Here is a 26781-nt window from a genome sequence, read left to right as displayed (position 1 = left end):
ACTTGGCAATAATATTTTATTTTTTATGCATCTTTTTTCTATACTGAAAATTTCTTTATTTTTTATAATCCTTAAATACCTTTTGTTTTTTTCCTTATTTATAAAAAAATCATATCTAAACTGATATTTCCTCATATATATATTTAGTATGAAACGATATTTTCCATGCATTTATTTTTTTGATCTAGTAGTTGTTTTTAAAAAAGTAAACTTAAGATTGAAAATCTTCAATCATATTTTAAAGAAATAAATTTATAATTATATTTGTTATAAATCCATTAATACAAATATTTTTATATTTCATTTATTTTACAAAAAATATATATATTAAATAAACGAGCAATTATAAAAAAATATAAAAGTAGAGGATTTATTAACCGATAGAGGATTTATTTCAAACATTCATTGCCATTCCATCAAGCTGTAATCGTGAATTAAAAAAACAAACAAATGAACGATCTTCAAAATAATTGGACGATTTATAGAATGTTTTTGAAAGCCAGATTGCAGATTTTGAAGAACATTTTTTGATTTTTATAAATAATTTTGGGAAAGTTCAAGAATTTTTTTAATAGTTTTAAACAGCTGCTATCAACATGATCAGTTTTAGGAAAGTTTGTGGAGATGGAGATATAGATATTGTGGATTTTTAAGAATTCTTTTGGAACGAAATCGTGGATTTTTATAAAATATTTTTGAGACCATCAAATCGTGGATTTTTATAAAATATTCCTGAGAGACCATCAAGTCTTCAATTTTTTTTAAATATTTTTTAGATACCATCAAGTCGTGGATTTTTATAAAATATTTTTAAGAGACCATCAAGTCGTGGGTTTTTAGAAAATATTTTTGAAAGATTTTATAAAAAAAATTTTAAGACACCATCAAATTGTGGATTTTTATAAAATATTTTTGGGAGACCATCAATTCGTGGATTTTTATAAAATATTTTTGAGAGACCATCAAATCGTGAATTTTTATAAAATATTTTTAAGAGACCATCAAATCGTGAATTTTTATAAAATGTTTTTAAGAGACCATCAAGTCGTGGATTTTTAGAAAATATTTTTGGGAAACCATCAAGTTGTGGATTTTTATAAAATATTCCTGAGAGACCATCAAGTCGTGGATTTTTATAAAATATTTTTTTTACTCTACACCACATTGTGGTGTGCATCTGTTTGTAACAAGAAGAAGGAAGCGAGAAGACCCATGGTTCCTTTTGATCATCCATATAGAATCGCATTCTGAGTCGATTTATATATGTATGTCATTCCGCTTATCTAATTATTTTTTGTGAACAAAGTATAGGTCGCATTTATTAACCAGGCGCAAAGAAATTTTGAACAAATCATTTGTTTGGCCCAAGGGCTCACCCTATTTAAATTAGTGATACTCGGTCCAAATTTAGATATTGTTCCCATATACAGGGTGAGATGAAAGGACTGCAACCATCTTCAGACTGCTGTCATTTCTACGCTACTCGTTCGACAACTGTTAAAATTATTCTAGTGACAGCTCATTGTATTGTTTACAAGCGTACAAAAGCATTTTGGAGAGAATTTTCCACAAAAAATGTTATTCGTGATGGAATTCAAGCGTGATAGTGTGATTTCTTTACATTTGGCTGGAAAACCACAAGTGGCTATCGTTAGAGCACTCTAGAATTTAAATGTGAATAAATCGTTTGATACCGTGATACTGGTAGCGTAGCCCGACGTAAAGGAATTGGACGGATGAAAACAGCAACATCAAAAGAAATGGTTGAAAAGTAAAGAAGCGACTTGATCGAAACCCGCGTCGCAGTGGCCGAAAAATGGCTCGTGAGCTGAACATATCGCATTATTCCATTCGGCAAATATTGAAAAATGAGCACGGGGTAAAGCCATTGAAATTCAAAAATGTGCAAGAACTTACATCGCAACAGAAAGAAAATAGACTCAAAAGCGCTAAAGAGTTGACCGAAAATGGTGAACTGCCTAATTTGGTTTTCTCCGATTAGAAAATATTCTGGAGGGCACGCAAACATTTTGACCGCAGACCTTGGACATTCCAACAGGACTCAGCACCATCGCACTTAGCACGCGCTACCCAAGAATCGTTAGAAAATGATGTTCTCGCTTCATTTCTAGCGCACAATGGTCACCAAAGTCTCCGGATACCAATCGGTTGGGCTATTGTGTCTGGAGTATTTTGGAAAGTAAGGTTGGCACTAAAAATACCAAAGTGTCGATCACCTCAAGCAAGTGCTTCGCCAGGAATGGGCCAAAATATCGCAGAGCAACATTCGGGCCGTTTGAAGGCCATAATTCGTGCCAAAGGTGACCAATTCAAAAAAAATCTAAACTTATTCTAAAATTCCCGACATTTTTTGCTTTCATTCAATTCAATAGTCATGTATAGAAGTTTTTTGAACCGTCCATGGCCCTGTCGGCTAGGTTTCTGTACTAATTGAAAATAAATAAAAATAAAATAAATAAAACAAAATTTAAAAAAAAATGTAAAAAGTATGGCTTTTAACTTTGTTGACTTTTGTTTGTTTTTTTACCTCACCCTGTATATGCTTCACACGATTTTAACTTACCAAAGTCATAACATGTACTCTATAGCAATGGCATTTAGTTTGAAAGGTCACCATAGCCTTGATCGTGAATTTTTAAGAATTTTTTATGAGTGAGATGTTCAAAAAATATTTTGAAAATTTTATTGAAAGAAATATTTGTTTTCATTTATTTTATTTTACTTTATTTATAGCCTATGGTTGTTAACATGTGGAAATTTCAACTAAAAATACACTAAAGTACATAAATACAAAAATGATACATATGCTATGTTAGAACAATGACTATGTATAATATTAAAACAAATATATTTTCTTTTTTTTTCTAAATTTCTAAAGTAACATGTTACGTATTGGGGTGGACCAATGTAAAAACAGCTTTACAATTTTGGAAATTTTTTTGCGCGTTTCAGAGGTATTTGTAATGTTTTGTTATTTAGGTGTGTTTTTTTTTAAGATATGTATATATTTTTATGACACTATATATATTTTTACGAACTTATAATTATTATTTTTTAAATTATAATTGTATTAAATACTGATATGATAACAAGATATGTGTTGAGACAAAGAAAAAACACGTTCATGATTTGGAAGGTAAACTTTGAAATTTTAACTGGACAACATTTAAAAGGACATTTTAGTTTACATTGAAAATTATTTTTCACAATCTTCACTAAATTATTTTTTTCTGGAATTATTAACAACAAAATTGCCAAAGAAATTTGAATCTACATTTAATAATTTTTAATTGATGCCACTACAATGTCATGATGTGGCATTAAATTTTTCGACTTTAAACTAAATATTTTGTAATTATTATATAAATGCTTAAGAAAATAATTAAAAAACAATTACTTAAATGGAACAAATTACACGTTAATTATTAAAGTAAGCTGGATAATTATACTTGATAAATTGTGCTATTGTCGGCATCGACCGGTATTGGTTTGACAATGAAACGTCGACGATCCGCCAGGGATAAGGGAGCCACCGCAATGTCATCACTGTTCTCTGCATTGGTTGATAGCTAAAAAATGGAAAAATACAAAAATTAATAAATTTCCAAGTTTTTTTAATTATATTATAAAGTAATGTTACGATAGTAATAGATAGAGAAGTAAGATTGTTTTTAATAGATATCCGAATAATAATAAATTCCATGAATACTCAATTTTGACCATTTCCACATCAAATTCATGCAATAATTTTTTAATTGAGATCCAAATAAAATTTTTAGAATGTTATATAGAACACGCAAGATCATGCAAATTTTGGGGAGTATATATATACAGTTGAATTAAAGAATTTGTATTTTACTTTAAATATGCAACAATAACTTATATTAACACACTTTTGAATATTAATTTTGAATTGAATGCGAATAAGCATTTCGCTTGGCTTTGTTTGGAATAAAATTGGTTATAAAGAAAGCATTTAGATCAAAAGGACAGTCAAGCTGAATTTAGTAGCAAACCATACGTATGCAGAATGTTGTATTCCAACCATTTCCGGGAAACCAAACCGTTTTATTAGTATTATCAACCTTGACCAATTTAGCTTTTTAAATACCATACCCAAAAAACCCAATCTAATGAAGAATTATTGTATTTAATTACGACTTTATCAAATCGTGGGAATAAATTGGCCATTTTTGCAGGTAATTTACTTGGATTTTTTCATCCAAAACGTAAACATTTCTTTGAAGGTCATTTTCGTTGAAGGTTGTGCAAAAACGTCATGGAATTTTTTGGGGGGTTTTTCATCTCTTTGCCAAAATTTGTATTAATAAATCCATTGCACATACACAAATCAGAGATGGGAACTTTTTTTTTGGATTTTTAAGAATAATTATTTTATTTTATTTTTTTGAGCGATTTCTTAAAATATTTTCCGAGGGGTTACCTAGGCTATAATCGTGGATTTTTTTTTTTTGAGATTTTTAAATTTTTAAAAACTATTTTTTTAGAGGCCGCCATGGCTATAATCTTAGCAATTTTGAAAACAGGTTTTCAAAAATTTTTTAAAGCATATTTTTTAAATTTTCATTTTTTTCCTAAATATTTGTTGGCGTCTCCTTGTAATGTTGGATTTTTTAAAAATATTTATTGAGATTTGGAATTTTTTAATTTTTAAAAACATTTTAGATTTTTTTTAAAAACATTTTTTATGACCCAAATTTTTTAATTTTCTTTTTTTTCTAAATATTTGTTGGCGTTTCCTTGTAATGGTGAACGTTTTAAAAACATTTATTGAGATTTGGAATTTTTTAAAAATACATATATTTTGGGATTTAGATTTTTTAAATATTATTGAGATACAACCAACGTTATAATTGTGGATTTTTAAAAATAATGAATTTTATACAAATATTTTTTTTTTCAAAGATTTTTAATGTTTTGATATTTTTTGAGATATCAAAATTTTGGATTTTTTTTAAATATTGAATTTCAAACAAATATTTTTTAAAAGATTTTGAATATTTGTGATATTAAATTTTGTTATTTATTGTATATTTTTTAATTTTGAATTTTTTTTAATATTTTTTGAGATGTTGTTATTTTTAAAGCTACCAAAACAATAAACGTAGTATTTAAAAAAAAAGAAAAAATTACAATTACTGATTATTTAAAATATTTTGAATTTTTGAGGTGTTACCTAGGCTATAAACGTGGATTTTTTTGTGAGCTATAATTTTAGCAATTTTGAAAACAGTTTTTGAGATTTAGAATTTTTTAAAAACATTTTTTATGACCCAAATTTTTTAAAGCATTTTTTTTTAATTTTTAATTTTTTTCTAAATATTTGTTGGCTTCTCCTTGTAATGGTGGATTTTTTTTAAAATGTTTATTGAGATTTTTTTTTAAAATATTGAATTTTAAACAAATATTTTTTAAAAATTTTGAATGTTTGAGATATTAAATTTTGCTAAATTATGTTTAAAAATATTTTTTAATTTTGAATTTTTTTTAATATTTTTTAATATTTTTTGAGATGTTGACATGTTTTCTTTTTAAAGCCATCAAAACAATAAACGTAGTATTAAATAAAATTAAAATTACAGATTATTTAAGATATTTTGAATTTTCTTTAATATTTTTTTAGGTTTTGACTTTTTTATACCCTACAACACTATGTGTTGGGGGTATTATAAGTTTGATTGGGCCAAAAATTATGTAACACCTCGAAATATTGATTTCCCACATAGGAAAGTATATATGGATCTTCCTAGCTCGCCGAGTTGAGTCGATCTAGCTATGTATGTCCGTCCGTCCGTCTGTCCGTCTGTCCGTCTGTCCGTCTGTCCATGTTAATTTGTAATCACTCTACAGGTCGCAATTATGGCCCGATCTCCACGAAATTTAGAATGGAGGTGGGGCTAGGGTCAGAATAGAACCCTATTTCTTTTGGAGATGATCGCATAATATTTAGGGGTCGAAATGGACCAAAAACTGAAAAAATATCGGATTTTGCAGTAGCTTTACAGGTCGCAATTATAGACCAATCGACGCGGAACTTCGCATGTAGCTAGAGTTTAGGGCGGGGAAGAAGCCTACCAATTTGGGTGGTCATCGGATAATATTTAGCGGGTAAAATAGACCATATCTTTTGTGTTGAAAAAATTCAAAATTTTTCATTAAACCGCGAATATTTTAAATCCCGGCGAAATCACAAAGCCATGACATGGTTACTTCTGACCTTTACATTGATGTTAACATCCAACAAATCGGATATATAGCGAAATATGTGCGATATATATGTCTAACAAAGAAGATATGCTTGAAAGATCTCTTATATGTCGAGAACGGCTGAACTGATTTCGACAGTTCTCATTAATTCAGAATGGCTTCTTGGCAGGAAACAAAAAACGTCTAAAAAATCGCATAAAAATGTCTCTCTAAAGATGAAAATATTGATTTTGTAAAATTTTCTCATATTTTTTCAATTTTGTCATATATTTGGCATATTTTCATTTTGAATTAAACATTTGGTAATATTTCTACAGCTAACAAAACTAAGTAGTTAGGATATCAGGATATCATATACAGATCGCATTTATGGCCCGATCCTTACGAAATTTTGCATGGGGATAAGATGAGGGTCTGAAAAGAAGCCTACTCTTTTTGGAGATGATCGCCATATATTTAGGGGTTGAAATGGACCAAAAACTGCAAAATTGTCCGCAGGTCGTAATTATCGTCCGGTCCTCACGCATATTTGAGTGGGGGTTACCGGACATTGCAAAAGCCAAGCAGTTTTGGATGGCCATCCAAAAATATTCAATGTGTGAAGGAGTTTGCCAACTTTTGTAGACAAAATACGAAAATGGAATGGACCAGCGACATCTTCCAATAAATTGGAAATAAGCAAATTAGTTAAAGTTGCTATTATTCGAAAATTAGAGAACGAAACCTGATGGTTTTCTTTTATTATTTGTCACAATATCTTGTGGAATTCTTTCGAGTATCTCGTCTATATAAACTGTATCGTTTATTATAGTGTTGTAGGGTATTCAACGGTCGGCCCCGCTCGACTGTAGCCTTTGCTTACTTGTTTTTAATTTAAAAAAATATTTTTAAGACTCTAAATTCTTTTAAGAAGCCACCATGTTTAGAGGTGTAACGAACGAAGTGGAAAACTAAAACAACGCCCACTAAATATTGCCGAAAAGTAGACATATGTATTAAATACAGCTCAGAAATACCTTTGCCAAATTTTATCGAGATCGGTTCAGATTTGGATATAACTCCCATATATCTTTATTTCAAGTTAATTGTACACCAAATGGGTAATACAAGCCCTAATTGAAAAGATACAAATGCCTTGGCAAATTTAGTCCTTTGGACTTTAAATTATAGTTATCTTAGTAGTTAATCTTAGCTGGTATGATATAATTCTAACAAATTCGCCAGAAAAAACGTTTGTTTGTCATGTGAAGCTTTACTAAATATGCAAAGTGGTGTAGGGTATCATAAAGTCGGCCCAGCCCGACTTTAGGACTTTCTTTACCCGTTTTATTTTCCAAATCGTCTGAATGTCGGTATGTATTACGATTCAATAGGCGTCGTGGCAATAGTTTAAAAGGGAGCGTATACGTTACAGAGATCGGATCGGCATTTCAATAAGTATACGTACTCAATGACTACTTCTCATTAATAAAAACTTAAAACATAATAATAAAATAAAATGATTCATAAAAAATAATATTAATAAATTGTTGCATATTTAAATAAAAATACCTTAAAGAAAACAAGTAATAATAATACAAAAAATTCTTACTTACTCATGGGTAATTTCAATAACAAAAATTAAATGCGTGTTAACCCATCACAACAACAACGACAACAACAATTTACTCAGTAGTTTGTTTTTTCGTTTTTGTTAATTCATAAAAAAATCATTATTGTGCGGATACAATTAAACGATCAATAAAATAAAAAATCAAATGGTTGTGGACACATTTTGAATGCAAATCACAAAATATCTAATGAATGGCTGGCTGGCTGACTAACACAAAAAATACAAAAAATGTTCGATATTGCATTTTAATTTCAAAACAAGAAAAGAAAATGTATTTTGGCAAGAAACAAAACATCTTTAAATCCCGATATCTTGCAGATGGTGTTTTAAACTAATTTAATTGGGTGTAAGGACTTCTATGTGTTTGTGTGTATTTTGCATGTGTATGTAAATAGTTGCATATTATTTCTTGTGTGTGAGTGTGCGGATTTTAATTCACTTCACTTCCATCAACGCTGCCAATGGAAGATATCTACAAAAAAAGAACAAAACAAAAGAAAAAAACAAAACACAAAAAAATACATGTAAAATTTTATAACATTTTTACACTCATATATTTACATATGTATAGATTTTTTATGTATATACAAAATATCAATTTATATTTATATACATAATATATAAAATTATGGGAAAATAACAAAATAGAAACCAATACGAAAATACAGATTGACGTTTAATCTGGTTTTTTTTTTGATCCATGGTATATGTTCCAATTATACATTTAAGGTTTCCGTCACAATTTCCCACTCCTACCAAAAATGTACAACAAAGGGCCATATTCCGCACACCGATTTGCATAAAATTTTATTTTTGATGTTGCCGAACTTAACGATTTTTATGCACCCTGCTTTTGATATACACAAAGATTTTCCTGAAAGGGTTTAGAAAACGTGTGTCTTTGTATGAAATCCGTCCCAGATCCAGTCATGCCCAAACGTCAAAATTTTGCATTTTGGAAGGTTCTTTTTTGTATCAAACTAGTGTGAATATTGAAAGTACTGGCACACTCTATCTCGAACATATAAAAAAGAGTGAAATAACAGGAATCAACGCCCAGACGAAACGACTGACTCTAGAATCTTGAAATTTTGCACGAGAATCAGTCTGGTGCGTAGGCGTGTAATAAGGTTGAGTTTTGGAAATTCGTACTAAAAGAATACGAAAAGAACTAAAATGTACTAAAAACAATTAAAATAGTATCAGTCGGTTTTACCGACAGATGTATACCCCCAGCCTTGAGTTATGATTATTTTGAATGTTGACCTTTATTTTCGTTTCTGACTTAAGACTTGTAAAAATATTAAAACGTGCCAGATTTGGCCTATATCGACTACTTCCTTTACTTAATATGAGATATGTGCAAATTTTTGAAAAATGTGAAAATATCCGTGAGGTAACAGATATAGCGGACCGAAGTATTCCATTTTTATACTTCATCTAATACCGACAAAAATATTGGTATGTACAAAATTTGAAGGAAATCGAACATTTATATCCAATTTTATGCGAAATCATAAATTTCGATGAATTAAATATTCATATCAGTATTCTGGTTAAAAGAAATATTTAAATAAAGCAAGTTGTAAAGAACAAAACATTCAAAACTTTGGCCCTTTGTGGGGGAGGCACAAGAAGAAATGGTCCGATCTCCATCATTTTTATAAAAGATCTTATGTTGATGGAATTATTGAGATGTGCCAAGTCTGAATGGAATCGGATGTTGATTTCGTGTTTTATGAGCTTCATGGATACTCAAAATGTTGACCCTTTGTTGGGGAGGTACAAGATGCAGTGGACCGATATTTCCCATCTTCATAGCAGATCTTGTGTTAGTAGAAATAATGGGATGTGTAGAATATGAATGGAACCGGATGCTTATTTCGGATTTTATAATCGCTTTGGTTAGTCAAAACTTTGACCTTTTGTGGGGGAGGTGCCAGAAGAAATGGTCCGATCTCTATCATCTTTATAACATATATTGTGTTGATAAAAATATTGAGATGTGCCAAGTCTGAATGAAATCGGATATCAATTTCGTGTTTTATTAGCTCAATGGTTATTGAAAATTTCGACCTTTTGTGAGGAAGGTACCAGAAAGAGAGGGTCGATACTTCCCATTATCACAACAGATCTTCGTTAGCAAAAATGTTTGTATGTGTGAAATATAAAGAGAACCTGATGATTATTTCGGATTTTATAAACGTTTTGGTTATTCAAAACTTTGATACTTGGTGGGTGAGGTACCAGAAGGGATGGTCCGATCTCTACCGTCTTTATAACATATCCTCTTTTGATAAAAAAATTCAGATGTGCCAAGTGTAAATGGAATCGGATGTTAATTTCCCATTTTATGTGCTAAATGGATATTCAAAATTTCGACCTTTTGTGGGGGAGGTACAAGAAGGAGTGGACCGATATACTCCGTCTTAATACCAGATCTTGGGTTAATACAAATATTGGGATGTGTGAAATTTGAAGACTATTAGAATCTTACATCATATTTACGTTATAATTATTCAAAAAATTGACCCTTATATTATTTTCATTTTCCATTTTCGCACCTGACCTAGAACTGACGAAAATATTAGGATTTGCAAAGTTAGAGCAGAATTGGATTATTGCTTCCCTTTCTGTGCAGAAATTTTTTTTGTTTGATAATTGTGACCTTTTGTGGGGGAGGTGCTAGAAGGAGTGGTCCGATATACTCCATCTTAAAAATTGGGATGTGTGCAATTTATAGATAATCGGACTCTTACAACACATTTTATGAGAGTTAAAATTATTCAAAATTTTGACCCTTTGTGGGGACGGTACTTGATGCAGTGGAACGATATTGTCCATTTTCGCACCTGACCTAGCTCTTGGAATCGGAATACCGTTTCTCTTTCTGTGCAAAAAATATTTTTTGAAAATTTCAATCTTTTGTGGGGGAGGTGCCAGAAGGAGTGGACCCATGGTACAATGAAGAGAAGGTAGGTCAACTTTGAAAAAATTGCAAGTATAGAGGTCTACCTGTTTGGCTTGTAATGTCAGAATTACTATCAAAACAATAAAAAAGCAAACAAATTGTTGAATTTATTTTGAATAAATAATTTGAAACCGCGAAAACTGAATGAATGGTGAAAATTTCTTTTCAATATCATGTTCTATATATCTCTTATGGTTTATTTCGCGACAAAAACTGTAGATTTTGTCGATGCATTCGTTGCAATAAGCATTTTGAAAACATCCGAATTTGAATATTTTCTGAACAATTTTTTATTATTGAAAAGAAGACACACACATAAGCAAATGAAGTTGACATATTAAGCCAGAAAAATAAAAAAAATTAAATCATATGGTAGTTCTGCCCTACCTTGAATTCATTGTACCATGAGTGGACCTATATATTCCATCTTCACTCTAGACCTTGGATAATAAAAATATTGTGATGTCTGTAATATGAAGGCGATCGGATACTTACATCACATTTTATAAAAGTTATAATTAAATGTTGACCCTTTGTGGGAGAGGTACTTGATGGAGTGGACCGATATTGTCCATTTTTGCATCTGATGCAAATATTAGGATCTGCAAAGTTGGAGCAAAATCGGATTATCCTCTCTATTTCTATACAGTAAATTATTATCTTTGAAAATGTTGACATTTTGTGGGGGAGGTGGACCAGAAGAAGCAGACAGAAATATTCCATCTCAGAATTCGATCTAAGTTTGATAATAATATTACAATGTACCAAGTTTGGATCAAATCGGACACTCCCTTTGAGAGTTATCGTGCGTACTAGCCAGACGGACGAACATCGCTAGATCAACTCCAAATGTCTTGAAACGGATTTGGTCCAAAGAGACGTAGGGTCTAAAACCGTTATTTCGATGAGGCGCATGTTGGCCGTATCAAATGATATATATCCTCTGTAGCCATATGAGTAAGAGTATAAAAAAGGTAGAGGAAATATTTATCAAAAATAAGGAAATATTTTAGCGTCTTTTCGGCAACAATGATTACAGCATTTTCTCGATGAATAATCGAAATTGAGGTTTTTTTGGTGACTTATATAAAAATTAGATGAAGAATATTTTTGTATATTTCGTCATTTGTATAGAATGATTCTTTGTAGGAGAATAAATACAAGATTAATTCACAAAAAGTATGAATTAACATGTGTTTTGAATGTTTATGGATATCTGACGTTTAGGTAAGGTTTGGATTTTTGAAGTTTTGTGTAGATCTTAAGTAGAATTTTATTTTTTTTTATTATGTTTTAGAATATTTTGTCTTGTTATGAATTCTAAACCATATTTAAAAAAAATTACCAAAAATATCCTTAAATCCTCGTATTGTTATCAGAAATATTGCCGAAGCTACTATATGTCTAAAATTCAAATACTCCAAGGAATCTTAATCCGAATATTAAAAAAAAAACGGTGGAACTTGCTCCCCAATCTACTTGGCGATATAAACTTTATATTTGTAACCATATTTGGAAAAAAAAATGGCCACAAAATACCCCTTTAGTCCCCGTATTATTATCAGAAATATTGCCGAAAACATTATATACCTAAAATGAAAGTTATCCGAGGAATCATCATCCGAAAATTTAAAAAAAAGTTTAGGGGTGGAACTAGTCTCTCCAATCTACTTTAAAATTTAAAAAACGTCGATACACGTGTCCTCTATCTTTTTTTTTCATTATCAACGTGTTTTTCCTTTTCTTTTTCTCATCAACATGTTTTTCCTGTAATTATTAAAATTTTTGAATTTTGTAGCACAGTGGTATTAATCCTTTTCAATTCTGAAAGAATATTCAGATTTGTCCTTTCATATCAGATGTAAAATTCAAGTGAAATCACTGGGTACTGTCAATAACTATCAATGTCGTTGTCTGTAGGATTTTGTTCCATAAGCTTTCTTACTTATTTAAAATATAACTACAAATATTTATATCTAAATAATAATAAGTCCCTTCACCTTGTGTTTAAAAGATTTCAATCTACAAAAACCCTACCCCATTTATAAACTATAACAAAATACATAACCAATTTGTAAACATACAAATTCCATTGACGATACATATTTTAGTGTATAATATATAACAACATACAAAAAATAATATATAACACATATTTCAACAGATATAAACAATAACAATTAACAAATAATATAAAAAACAAAATACAAAAAAATAAGTTGTTCGTCTATTTTACAGATATCGTATTAGACTAGTATCGGTTTTATACGCACCAAAAGACATTTGCATTGGTTCTCATCATAATAGGAACCGGTTGTACAATTCTCAGGATGTCGACAGACACAGCGGCACGAATTCTCATCCCAATCTTTGTGTTCCAATTCCAGGCACTTGTCACGAGCCTCTGTGTTTGTACAGTGACAGCGACACTCGTCATAGGTTTGATAGGCATTGCAATCCTGGAGGGATAAGAAGAGGTGTATGAGATTTATTTAATTCATTTGAGCTAAAATTGCTAAAAAATAACCACATTCAGAAATTTTTTTATTGGAAATTTTTGTGTACTTGGAAAGAGAGAGAGAGAGTAAGTAAAGGAATCTACTTTTCTCTACTCGCCCATAAACTCAATTATATGTATAAATACTACGGTATCCCGAACACACAAGCCAACATTGTTCTGTCATTAATTTTTAAATGTCTGATTTTGTGTTACATGGTGTATATACAGGGTGAGATAATAAAACTGCAACAAAGTCAAACGCCACAATTTTTACATTTGTTTTTAAATTTTATTGAATGAAAGTAAAACATGTCGGAAATAGCATCACATTTTAGAATAAGTTTAGATTTGTTCGAATTGGTCCTCTTTGGCACGAATTTTGCCCTTCAAACGGGCAATGAAACCGTCACACGCTGTCCGAATGTTGCTCTGCGGTATTTTGGCCTATTCCCGGCGAAGCGCTTGCTTGAGATGATCGACACTTTGGTATTTTTTAGTGTCAATCCAGCTTTCCAAAATACTCCAGACGCAATAGTCCAACGGATTGGTATCCGGAGATTTTGGTGACCATTGTGCGCTGGAAATTAAGCGCCAAAATGTTTGGGTGCCCAGGGCTTTAATACAGCCTCCAGAATATCTTCCCGATAATATTTGGCATTTATTCTGATGCTTTGGTCGATTAATACGAGCCTAGAACGACCATCGGCTGTTATGGCGGACCACGCCATCACCATGGCCAGCGCTTGAGTTCTGGTGGCCAACCGAAGGTGCAAATTTTCAGCTGACCTCTTTGGCAAGTCAACACGACCACTTTGTTAGTTTACAAACTGTTGGACAACGAATATTTTCTCATCGGAGAAAACCAAATTCGGCAGTTCATCACTTTCGGCCAAGCGAAGCAACTCTTTAGCTCTTTTGAATCTATTTTCTTTCTGTTGCGGCGGTGCAAGTTCTTGCACTTTTTACAATTTCAATGAAATGAAATATTGCAATATGTTCAGCTCACAAGCCATTTTTCGGCCACTGCGATGCGGATTTCGATCTTCTTTACTTTTCAAACCATTTCTGAAGATGTTCCGGTTTTCTTCCGTCCACTTCCTTGACGTCGGGCTACGCTACTAGTAGCGAGCGGTAACGAGCGATGATACGAGACACAAAAGATTTATTCACATTTAAATGCTGGAGTTCTCTAACCATAGCCACTTGTGGTTTTCCAGCCAAATATAAAGAAACACTATCACGCTTGAATTCCATCACGAATAAATTTTTTTTGGAAAATTGTCATCAAAATGTTTTTGTACGCTTGTAAACAATATAATGAGCTGTCACTGGAATAATTTTAACAGCTGTCGGACTAGTGGTTTAGAAATTACAGCAATTTGAATTTGGCAGCAATTTAAACTTTTCTCATCTCACCCTGTATATTGGATACCTACTGAAAGTATTCCACTGCTAGAAGACCTTCCATAGGCCCCATATACACTTGTAGATCTAAACATAATTTCCTACAATTTGTAAAAAAAATTAAACTCACCGTCGGCTTAACCCGACAATCACATTTACACTCCAAATGTTGTTCGACGGGTATTATATCCAAACCGCAAAATTTCGCCCCGTGTTCATAGCAATAACGATAGACTTGATAATTGACAATTTCGGTTTTAGTCGGCTGACACGACATCCAGGGGGTGTTGCAACAACCACCGCAACGCTTCACACGAGTACACCTGGGGAAAAAGTTATTTTTGGGATTGATGGGTGCCAGATCAACGACGGTTGGTTCGGGTATACAACTGGCTGACTTGGCTCGGACAAAAGATGCTGAAATTTGTTAACAGAAAAATTAAGTTCTAAATAAAATATATATAGGATGCAAAAAGGATGTGGTATTATTTACCTCTTTCAACATTACGGCGAAGGTTTTCTGTAAAGAAATATGAAATGGGGATTAGAGTTGTATGTTTTTTTCTTGTGAAAATTATTTCCGACCTACCATGTATGCCCAGTTTTGGATCTATACTGTCGGGATCAATAAATTTTTCTATGAATTCCGAAATATCGGTAATGTTATTTAGTTCACGATAAAAATCCATTGGAATCTGAAAATTAAAAGAAAAACATAAAATAAAACTCTTGAAACAAATCAAAATTTAACAAATCTTTCTTTCATTCTTTGTCTGAAGGCCATTAAAAAAATTTCTTCGGAAAAAATTTTAAAAATGTTTTTAAAAATGTTTTTATACCCTACAACACTATGTGTTGGAGGTATTATAAGTTTGATTGGGCCAAAAATTATGTAACACCACGAAATATTGGTTTCCCACATAGGAAAGTATATATGGATCTTCCTAGCTCGCCGAGCTGAGTCGATCTAGCTATGTATGTCCGTCCGTCCGTCTGTCCGTCTGTCCGTCTGTCCATGTTAATTTGTAATCACTCTACAGGTCGCAATTATGGCCCGATCTTCACAAAATTTAGAATGGAGGTGGGGCTAGGGTCAGAATAGAACCCTATTTCTTTTGGAGATGATCGCATAATATTTAGGGGTCGAAATGGACCAAAAACTGAAAAAATGTCGGATTTTGCAGTAGCTATACAGGTCGCAATTATAGACCAATCGACGCGGAACATCGCATGTAGCTAGAGTTTAGGGCGGGGAAGAAGCCTACCAATTTGGGTGGTCATCGGATAATATTTAGCGGGTAAAATAGACCATATCTTTTGTGTTGAAAAAATTCAAAATTTTTCATTAAACCGCGAATATTTTAAATCGCGGCGAAATCACAAAGCCATGACAAGGTTACTCCTGATCTTTTCATTGATGTTAACATCCAACAAAACGGATATATAGCAAAATATGTGCGATATATATGTCTATCAAAGAAGATATGCTTGAAAAATCTCTTATATGTCGAGAACGGCTGAACTGATTTCGACAGTTCTCATTAATTCAGAATGGCCTGTAGGCAGGAAAGAAACAACGTCTAAAAAATCGCATAAAAATATCTCTCTAAAGATGAAAATATTGATTTTGTAACATTTTCTTATATTTTTTCAATTTTGTCACATTTTTGGAATATTTTCATTTTGAATTAAACATTTGGTAATATTTCACCAGCTAACAAAACTAAGTAGTTAGGATATCAGGATATCATATACAGATCGCATTTATGGCCCGATCCTAACGAAATTTTGCATGGGGATCAGATGAGGGTCAGAATAGAAGCCTACTCTTTTTGGAGATAATCGCCATATATTTAGGGGTTGAAATGGACCAAAAAACTGCAAAATTGTCAGCAGGTCGCTATTATTGCCCGATCCTCACCCACATTTGAATGGGGGTTACTGGCATTGCCAACTTTTGTAGACAAAATACGAAAATGTCCATTCCAGTGACTTTTTGGAGAATTCACAAATACAGGAAAGACACACTTCTGACTATGTCGTTAACGCTGATTTCGTTGAAGAATATAGTCAAATGTCTGTATCTCATACAGATGCATTTCAGACAAAAACCAATAATATATGTTAAGCTTTTGCCACTTCTGAGAGATTATAGGTCTTGGGGAAATATTGATTCCAGATCTAGGAAGACCATTTAAGTGCAACATCTACCAATAAATTGGAAATGAGCAAATTAGTTAAAGTTGCTATTATTCGAAAATTAGAGAACGAAACCTGATGGTTTTCTTTTATTATTTGTCACAATATCTTGTGGAATTCTTTCGAGTATCTCGCCTATATAAACAGTATCGTTTATTATAGTGTTGTAGGGTATTCAACGGTCGGCCCCGCTCGACTGTAGCCTTTGCTTACTTGTTTTCTTATAGAATAACTTTTTCTTTCTATAGAATACCTTTAGAACATCTTCCTTCTATAGGAGCCCTTTAGAAGGTTATCTCTAAGCGGATATTTTTTTTGAAAAGGAAGCTTTACCTAAGGCATTTTATCTATGAACGATTTGCAGAAAACCTCCGTTTAACCTGTATTTATATTTTTATGTGCCATGGCGTAATGCGTATAAAATTCTACCCAACTTCATTTATTTCCCAATTTTACAATATTATAAAATTTTTACAATCAAAACAAGTAAGCAAAGGCTACAGTCGAGCGGGGCCGACCGTTGAATACCCTACAACACTATAATAAACGATACTGTTTATATAGGCGAGATACTCGAAAGAATTCCACAAGATATTGTGACAAATAATAAAAGAAAACCATCAGGTTTCGTTCTCTAATTTTCGAATAATAGCAACTTTAACTAATTTGCTCATTTCCAATTTATTGGTAGATGTTGCACTTAAATGGTCTTCCTAGATCTGGAATCAATATTTCCCCAAGACCTATAATCTCTCAGAAGTGGCAAAAGCTTAACATATATTATTGGTTTTTGTCTGAAATGCATCTGTATGAGATACAGACATTTGACTATATTCTTCAACGAAATCAGCGTTAACGACATAGTCAGAAGTGTGTCTTTCCTGTATTTGTGAATTCTCCAAAAAGTCACTGGAATGGACATTTTCGTATTTTGTCTACAAAAGTTGGCAATGCCAGTAACCCCCATTCAAATGTGGGTGAGGATCGGGCAATAATAGCGACCTGCTGACAATTTTGCAGTTTTTTGGTCCATTTCAACCCCTAAATATATGGCGATTATCTCCAAAAAGAGTAGGCTTCTATTCTGACCCTCATCTGATCCCCATGCAAAATTTCGTTAGGATCGGGCCATAAATGCGATCTGTATATGATATCCTGATATCCTAACTACTTAGTTTTGTTAGCTGGTGAAATATTACCAAATGTTTAATTCAAAATGAAAATATTCCAAAAATGTGACAAAATTGAAAAAATATAAGAAAATGTTACAAAATCAATATTTTCATCTTTAGAGAGATATTTTTATGCGATTTTTTAGACGTTGTTTCTTTCCTGCCTACAGGCCATTCTGAATTAATGAGAACTGTCGAAATCAGTTCAGCCGTTCTCGACATATAAGAGATTTTTCAAGCATATCTTCTTTGATAGACATATATATCGCACATATTTTGCTATATATCCGTTTTGTTGGATGTTAACATCAATGAAAAGATCAGGAGTAACCTTGTCATGGCTTTGTGATTTCGCCGCGATTTAAAATATTCGCGGTTTAATGAAAAATTTTGAATTTTTTCAACACAAAAGATATGGTCTATTTTACCCGCTAAATATTATCCGATGACCACCCAAATTGGTAGGCTTCTTCCCCGCCCTAAACTCTAGCTACATGCGATGTTCCGCGTCGATTGGTCTATAATTGCGACCTGTATAGCTACTGCAAAATCCGACATTTTTTCAGTTTTTGGTCCATTTCGACCCCTAAATATTATGCGATCATCTCCAAAAGAAATAGGGTTCTATTCTGACCCTAGCCCCACCTCCATTCTAAATTTTGTGAAGATCGGGCCATAATTGCGACCTGTAGAGTGATTACAAATTAACATGGACAGACGGACAGACGGACGGACGGACATACATAGCTAGATCGACTCAGCTCGGCGAGCTAGGAAGATCCATATATACTTTCCTATGTGGGAAACCAATATTTCGTGGTGTTACATAATTTTTGGCCCAATCAAACTTATAATACCTCCAACACATAGTGTTGTAGGGTATAAACAGTTTAAATAAGCCAAGTAAACATGGCGAGACAAGTGCTTTGATAAATAATACAACAGCACTTCACATAACTTATGTATTGTTATTATTACTCATATACAGTGTTTCTGTTGTTGTTGTTGTAATTGTTAATATCACAATTTCCGTTCGAAAAAATAAAAACAAAAAAATATGTATAAACAAATATTTGTTTGCATTTTTGTGATATTATCCTGATCTTGATATTTTTCTAAAAAAGACAGACAGACAAACAAAAGTAGAACATAAAAATTTCCAATTAAAAATAGTTTTGTTGATCTTCCAAGCCATTAACGGAAATTATGATTAAGGCCAAGTCTCAAAAAGAAGATTTCGTGGAAATGTGATATTCCATTGAATGTAAAAGAATTTAATGGATATATGGATGTGGCATATGGATATGGTATTTACTTTTAAAATCCCGCAATTATTAGGTTTGTACGTTTAATTTCCCAGTAAGAATCTACTCAGTAAGAATCTACTGAGAATGAATACGATTTCTTCTCTCGAGGTAGAAAAAATTGCAAAAAGTAAACGAAGAGCATCTTAAAAAAAAACATTTATAAGATAACAGCAATTCTTCACAGCAGAAATATTTTGATGAGGTTTATTTGATCTGCAACAAAAGTCTATTATTCCTGCATTTCCAATTGATATAAGCCTAGACAATGGTGTTCCCCGGATGTGCAATTATTTAGCTGAATTTGATACCTAAATTAATAGCAGGAATACCTTCACAGCAGAAATATTTTGATGAGGTTTATTTTATCTGCAACAAAACTCTATTAATCCTGCATTTCCAATTGATATATGCCTGCACAATGATGTTTACCGGTTGTGCAATTCTTTAGCTGAATTTGACACCTAAATGAACAAAATAGCTCATCAGCCGCTCTTAAATTATTTATTTTTTATCATGCCTCTCTATGCCATGCCATATGTCTAGAGAGGGTATATATCATTTGATATGGGCAAAACGTGCCTCATTGAAATAACGGTTTTAGACCCTAGATCTCTTTTGACCAAATCCGTTTCAGAACATTTCGAGTCAATCTAGCGATGTCCGTCCGTCTGTCTGTCTGTCTGGTGCGAACAATAACTCTCAAAGAGAGAGAATCTGATTTCGTCCAAACATGGCACATCGTAATATTATTATTAAACTTAGATCGAGTTTGGAGATGGGCAATATCGGTCCACACCTTCTGGTATCTCCCCCACAAAATGTCAACATTTTCAAAGAAAATAATTTACTGCACAAAAAGAAAAATGATAATTCTATTTCGCTCCAGCTTTTCATATCCTAATATTTGCATCAGTGCTACATCAGGTGCGAAAATGGACAATATCGGTACACTCCATCAAGTACCTCCCCCCACAGGGGCAACATTTTGAATAATTATAACTCTTATAAAATGTGATGTAAGAGTCCGATTGTCTTCATATTCCACACATCCCAATATTTTCATCAACCCAAGGTCTGGTGTTAAGATGGAGTATATCGGTCTACAAAAATATATTTTTGCACAGAAAAAGAAAGGGTTATCCGATTTTGCTCCAACTTTGCAAATCCTAATATTTGCGTCAGTGCTAGGTCAGGTGTGGAAATGGAGAATATCGGTCCACCCCATCAAGTACCTCCCCCACAAAATGTCGAAAATTTCAAAAAAATATTTTCTGCACAGAAAGAGAACCGATAATCCGATTTTTCTCCAACTTTGCAAATCCTATTATTTACATCAGTGCTAGGTCAGGTGCGAAAATGAACAACATCGGTCCATTGCTTTTGGTACCTCCCCCACAAAGGGTCAAAATTTTGAATAATTATAACTCTTATAAAATGTGATGTAAGAGTTCTTCAAATTACGGAAATCACAATATTTTTATTAACTCAAGGCCTGGTGTAAAGGTGGAGTATATATGTTCACTCCCTTTGGTACCTCCCCCACAAGGGTCAAAATTTTGAATATTCATAAAGCTCATAAAGCACGAAATTAACATCCGATTCCATTCAGACTTGGTACACCTAAATATTTCCATCAACACTAGACCAGTAATAAAGATGGTAGAGATCGGACCATTTCTTCTGGTAGCACCCCCACAAAGGTTCAAAGTTTCGAATAACCAAAACGATTTTAAAATCCGAAATAAGCTTCCGATTCTCTTCATATTTCACACATCCCATTATTTCTACTTACACAAGATATATTGTGAAGATGTAATATATCGGCGCACTCTTTCTGGTACCTCCCCCACAAGGGTCAAAATTTTGAATATTCATAAAGCTCATAAAGCACGAAATTAACATCCGATTCCATTCAGACTTGGTACACCTAAATATTTCCATCAACACTAGACCAGTAATAAAGATGGTAGAGATCGGACCATTCCTTCTGGTACCTCCTCCACAAAGGGTCAAAATTTTGAATATCCATGAAGCTAATAAAATGCGAAATTTACACTCGATTCCATTAATGTTTCCATCAACACAAGACCTGTTATAAAGATTGTAGAGATAGGACCATTCTTTCTGGTATCTCCACCATATAGGATTCAAGATTTGAAAAACAAAACGATCAAAGAAAGCGAAATAAGCATCCAACTCTCTTCATATTTCACACATCCCATTATTTCTACTAAAACAAGATCTACTAAGAAGGTGGGATATTTCGGCCCATATTTTGAACATCCATGAAGCTCATAAACGCGAAATTAACATCCGATTCCATTTAGACTTATATATATATCTGCTAATTCCTTCTGGTATCTCACCCACAAAGGGTCAACATTTAAAATACCTTTATCTGTCATAACTTGCGAAACAAGTCTGCGATTTTTTACAACTTGCTATATCTTAATATTTTTCTCAACCGGAAACCTGAGATGAATATGAAATTTATGATTTCGCATAAAATTGGAAATATATGTTCGTTTTTTTTTTTTTTTGTAATGAAGTATGAAAATGGAAAACTTCGATCGACTATATCTGGACATCTCACGCAGATTTTAACATTTTCTAAAAAATATCACATATCTCATATAAAGCGAAGGAAGTAGTCGATATAGTTCAAAGCCTGTTATGTCATTATATTTATATCATATTTATTTAGGTCCAATACGAAATGGACAATATTGGCCCATTCCCTCGGAACCTACTCCATAGAGGGTCAACTATTTAAGTAATCATTGAGTAATCATTACGGATATTGGCTGAGGGTGTAAATCTGTCGGCAAAACCGACCGACTAAAACTTTTAACTTGTTATACCCTTCACCATAGTATGGAGGGTTTATTAAGTTTGTCATTCCGTTTGTAACACCTCGAAATATAGATTTTATAGTCCACAAAGTGTATATATTTATGATCAGCATAAAATTCTATGTCGATTTAGCAATGTCCGTCCGCCTGTCCGTCTGTGGAAATTACACTAGCTTCCGAACGAAATGAAGTAGGTTGATAAAATTTTTCTCAAATGTGTATTATGTCTGCAGGACTTTTGGTATTGAAAATGGGACATGTAGGTCCACATCTTCATATAGCCCCCATATAACGGTACCTCCCGATATGCGGTATTTTGATGCTTCTTAGAGACATTATTTACCGGAATTGTTTCAAAATTGGTATTTAAAGTTCGTAATAGATACGACGGCTTGAAACAGACGATGAGCAATGTAGGTCCACGTCTTCGTATAGCCCCATATAACGGTACCTCCCGATATTCGGTATTTTGATGATTTTAGCAACATTATTCACCGGAATCGTTTCAACTTTGGTATTTGAAGTTCGTAATGAATACTACAGCCTATGACAGAAAATTGTTTGTGCAGGTCTACGTCTTCGAATAGCCCCCATATAACATTACCCCTCGATATTCGGTATTTTGAGGATTTTAGCGACATTATTTACCGGAATTGTTTCAACTTTCGCATTTGAAGTTCGTAATGGATACTTCAGTCTATGACAGAAAGTTGTCTGTGCGGGTCGTATAGCTCCCATATAACGGAACCCCCGATATTCGGTATTTTTATATTTTTAGCAACATTATTTACCGGAATTATTTCGTATTTTGTATTTGAAGTTCGCAATGAATGCCAGAAAATTGTCTGTGCAGGACCACGTTTTAGTATAACCCCATGATACCTTCCTATATTCGGGTTTTTTCCAAATTTTTACCAAATGTTGGAGGGTATTCAAAGTTCGGCACGGCTTTACTTTTTTCTCCCAAATTTTATATTTGCAGACTCATGTGCTAGCACACGGTTTTGAGCAGGGCTGCTTCAAATCACATATTCTTTTCTCATACCATTCCTCTAAACTGATGTTTTGATTGATCGATCAACAAAAAACTTCGACTTTGACCCTAGAATATAATTTCTACAAAATTTTGGCATTTTAATTTTTGGTGGATTCTAAAAAGTTATGTTTCTTTGAAAAAAATTCTCTTCCCATAATTGTTTTGATGTCTCTCTTCCTTACTTCCATTGAACCGTATAATCCGTCACTAAATACAAATTAATGTTAAAAGCTTTGATGTCCACCCTCATCTCGAACAAGACAAAGCAAATGTTTTCGGTGTTGTTGTTTTTTTCATAATCTGTTTTAAAAATAGCTCAAAAGCCACTTTTTTATAACAAAAACAAAAAACACAACGTCACAAAAATGTCACTAATTAATGATTGTTTATATGGCTGTAGGTATATACATCCGTACACATGTAAGCAGACAGGTATATCTGAGTGTGTGTGTTTTTTTTTTTAAAGAATTCCAGGTGATTCATCCAACAACCGCACACATCGTTCTCTGATTATGGCCATACGGGCATAGAGACAACGATCGTCGTTGGCTTATTGCCGTCTAACTGAACAAATAATTATAATATATGTTGTTGTTGTTGTTGTTTTCAGTTTCAGTACTATATTTGACCCAAAGGCACGAGTTGAATGTTTGAATGAATGAATTTAAAGTTGTTGGCGCCGCTTATGAATATCATCAGCGATTAGTTCCGTACAACAGCAAGAACATTAAGAAGATGAACCGCATGTAATTTAAGTGGTTAGGAAAATGTATGCTTAATTTCGAGAAGATTTTTATTAGGGTGGAATTAAAATAGAAGACTTGGTAAATACTTTAAACATTCCGAATAAGTGTCTCATACTGATAAAGGGTGATTTTTTAAGCTATTATCTTTTTGGCAACACTGGAGCCTAGATTTGTTCATTCTCACTAGGGGGCAAAATTTGCTTGCGAGCAGGATTGCTCGAAGAGTGGGAGTTTTTTATGGAGTCTACTCTTTTGTCTTACGAGGGAGCACTCCCGAGTCACTTCTGTTTGAAAAATTAGAGTGGGAGTAGAATCACTCAAAATAGAGCAAAAGTTTGCTCTAAAAGTGTAAATCTGTGGTCTAAAAGTGTATCCTCAGCCATATGGCTAGAGAGGGTATATATAATTTGATACAGCCAAAACGTGCCTCATTTAAATAACAGTTTTAGACCCTAGGTCTCTTTGGACCAAAATCCGTTTCAGGGCATTTGGAGTCGATCTATGGATGTACGTACGTCTATCTGTCTGGCTCGTTGGTGCGCACGATAACTCTCGAAGCGAGTGTCCGATTTGATCTAAACTTGGAATATCGTAACATTATTATCAAACTTAGATCGAGAGCGGAGATGGGCAATATCGCTACACTTCTTCTGGTACCTCCCCCACAAAAAGTCGAAATTTTCAAAAAAAAAAAGTTAAAAAGCAGTAAGTTCGGCCGGGCCGAACTTTGAATACCTTCCACCATTTGGAACGAATTTGGAAATAAAATCCTGAAAAAATTTGTTAAAATTTTAAAAATATCGAATATTGCCGTTATATTGGTGCATATACGACGTGGACCCACACAGGCATTATTTGTCATAAGTCATTACCAAATTCAAATTCGGAACTTGAAATAAACGGTGAATAATGTAGCTAAAATCATCAAAATATAGAATATAGGGAGGAACCCTTATATCTGAGCTGTGCGAAGACCTGAACCTGCGTAGACAATTTTTTGTCATAGGCTGTAGCATCCATTACGAACTTCAAATACGACATTTCAAACAATTTCGGTGAGTATTGTACCTAAACTCGTCAAAATACCGAATATAGGGAGGTACTGGTATATGGGGCCTATACGAAGACCTGGACCTGCATAGACAATTTTCTGTCTTAGGCTGGAGTACCCATTTCGAACTTCAAATACCAAAGTTGAAACAATTCCGGTGAATAATGTTGCTAAAATCATCAACATACCGAATATCGGGAGGTACCGTTATATGGGGGCTATACGAAGACGTGGACGTGCACAGTCAATTTTCGGTCTTAGGCTGGAGTATCCATTTCGAACTTCAAATACCAAAGTTGAAACAATTCCGGTGAATAATGTTGCTAAAATCATCAAAATACCGAATATCGGGAGGTACCGTTATATGGGGGCTATTCGAAGACGTGGACCTGCACAGACAATTTTCTGTCTTAGGCTGGAGTATCCATTTCAAACTTCAAATGCCAAAGTTGAAACAATTCCGGTGAATAATGTTGCTAAAATCATAAAAATACCGAATATCGGGAGGTACCGTTATATGGGGGCTATACGAAGACGTGGACCTGCATAGACAATTTTCTGTCTTAGGCTGGAGTATTCATTTCGAACTTCAAATACCAAAGTTTAGCCTTCTATCTCAATTCGTTCGAGACAGACGGACATGGCTAAATCGACTTGGAATTTTACGCTGATCAAGAATATATATACTTTGTTGGGTCTGACATGAGTATTTCGAGGAGTTACAAACGGAATGACAAAGTTAATATACCCTCCTTAGTATGGTGGAGGGTATAAAAAATATATATCACTACACAGAAAGAGAAAGGATATTCCGATTTTGCTCCAACTTTGCAAATCCTATTATTTGCTTCAGTGCTAGGTCAGGTGCGAAAATGGACAATATCGGCCCATTCCATCGAGTACATGCCCCACAAAAGATCAAAATTTTGAATATTCATAACTCCTATAAAAGGCTCTTTTTTAAGAGCCAGATTATCTTCAAATTTTGCACACCCCAATATTTTTATCAACACAAGATCTGGTAAAAAGATGGTATATAGCGGACCACTCCTTCAAGTACCACTCCCACAACGGGTCAACATTTTGAATAACCATGAAGCTCACAGAACGCGAAACGAGCATTCGATTATTTTCAAAATCGGCACATCCCAATATTTCTACCAACACAAGATCTGGGGTGAAGATGGAATATGTCGGACTGCTCCCTCTGGTACCTCCGCCACAATGAGGCAAAATTTTGAGTTTCAAAACGCTTGTAAAATGCGAAATAAGCATTCGGCTCTCTTCAAATTTCACACAACTCAATATTTTTTACGATACGTATACGAAGTGGACAATATTGGCCCACAGCTTTGAAACAATAACAGTTTTCGGCCTCAAATGCGGTGCCACAGGCAACTCATAACAATGGTCATATTGGGAAGCGAGTGCGGTGAACATTTAATTTCACGTTCCGCCTAGATCGTGCGATTTAACGCCATTAGACTATTTCTTTCTTAAGCTCATGTCTCATTAAAAGACAAACATGAAGTATTTATTTGTGAAATATCGGCCGAAATGTTGAAAGAAGTATACCAAAATTGGACCAAGCGGATGGATCATTTGACTCGCGGTCAACATTTGCATGAACTAATTTTCAAACGTGAATTCAATGGACGATTCTAATAAAAATTTCATGATTT

The 26781-nt window shown here is 33.3% G+C and overlaps 1 protein-coding gene across 3 annotated transcripts in view; it reads right to left on the bottom strand.

Moving 5' to 3' along the window:
* Positions 1 to 2686: 2686 nt before the first annotated feature.
* The window catches only part of LOC101899266 (uncharacterized), a 60206-nt gene continuing 36111 nt past the window's right edge, over positions 2687 to 26781 (bottom strand). For 2 of the 3 annotated variants that reach the window (XM_059129662.1, XM_059129661.1), the window contains exons 3-7: positions 15326 to 15431; positions 15230 to 15256; positions 14867 to 15153; positions 13106 to 13291; positions 2687 to 3590 (exon numbers count right to left, since the gene is read on the bottom strand). In XM_059129662.1, coding sequence (XP_058985645.1) covers positions 3465 to 3590; positions 13106 to 13291; positions 14867 to 15153; positions 15230 to 15256; positions 15326 to 15431 — 732 coding nt within the window. In that variant the 3' untranslated portion in view covers positions 2687 to 3464. Of the gene's footprint in view, positions 3591 to 7844; positions 8334 to 13105; positions 13292 to 14866; positions 15154 to 15229; positions 15257 to 15325; positions 15432 to 26781 lie in introns of all 3 variants that reach the window. The other variant, XR_009343872.1, reaches the window with a different exon arrangement.

The sequence above is a fragment of the Musca domestica genome, unplaced genomic scaffold, assembly GCF_030504385.1.
Source record: "Musca domestica strain aabys unplaced genomic scaffold, Musca_domestica.polishedcontigs.V.1.1 64, whole genome shotgun sequence".
NCBI classification, from domain to species: domain Eukaryota; kingdom Metazoa; phylum Arthropoda; class Insecta; order Diptera; family Muscidae; genus Musca; species Musca domestica.
The sequence above is the reverse complement of the archived record's forward strand: the minus strand, read 5'-3'. Positions and strand labels throughout refer to the sequence as shown.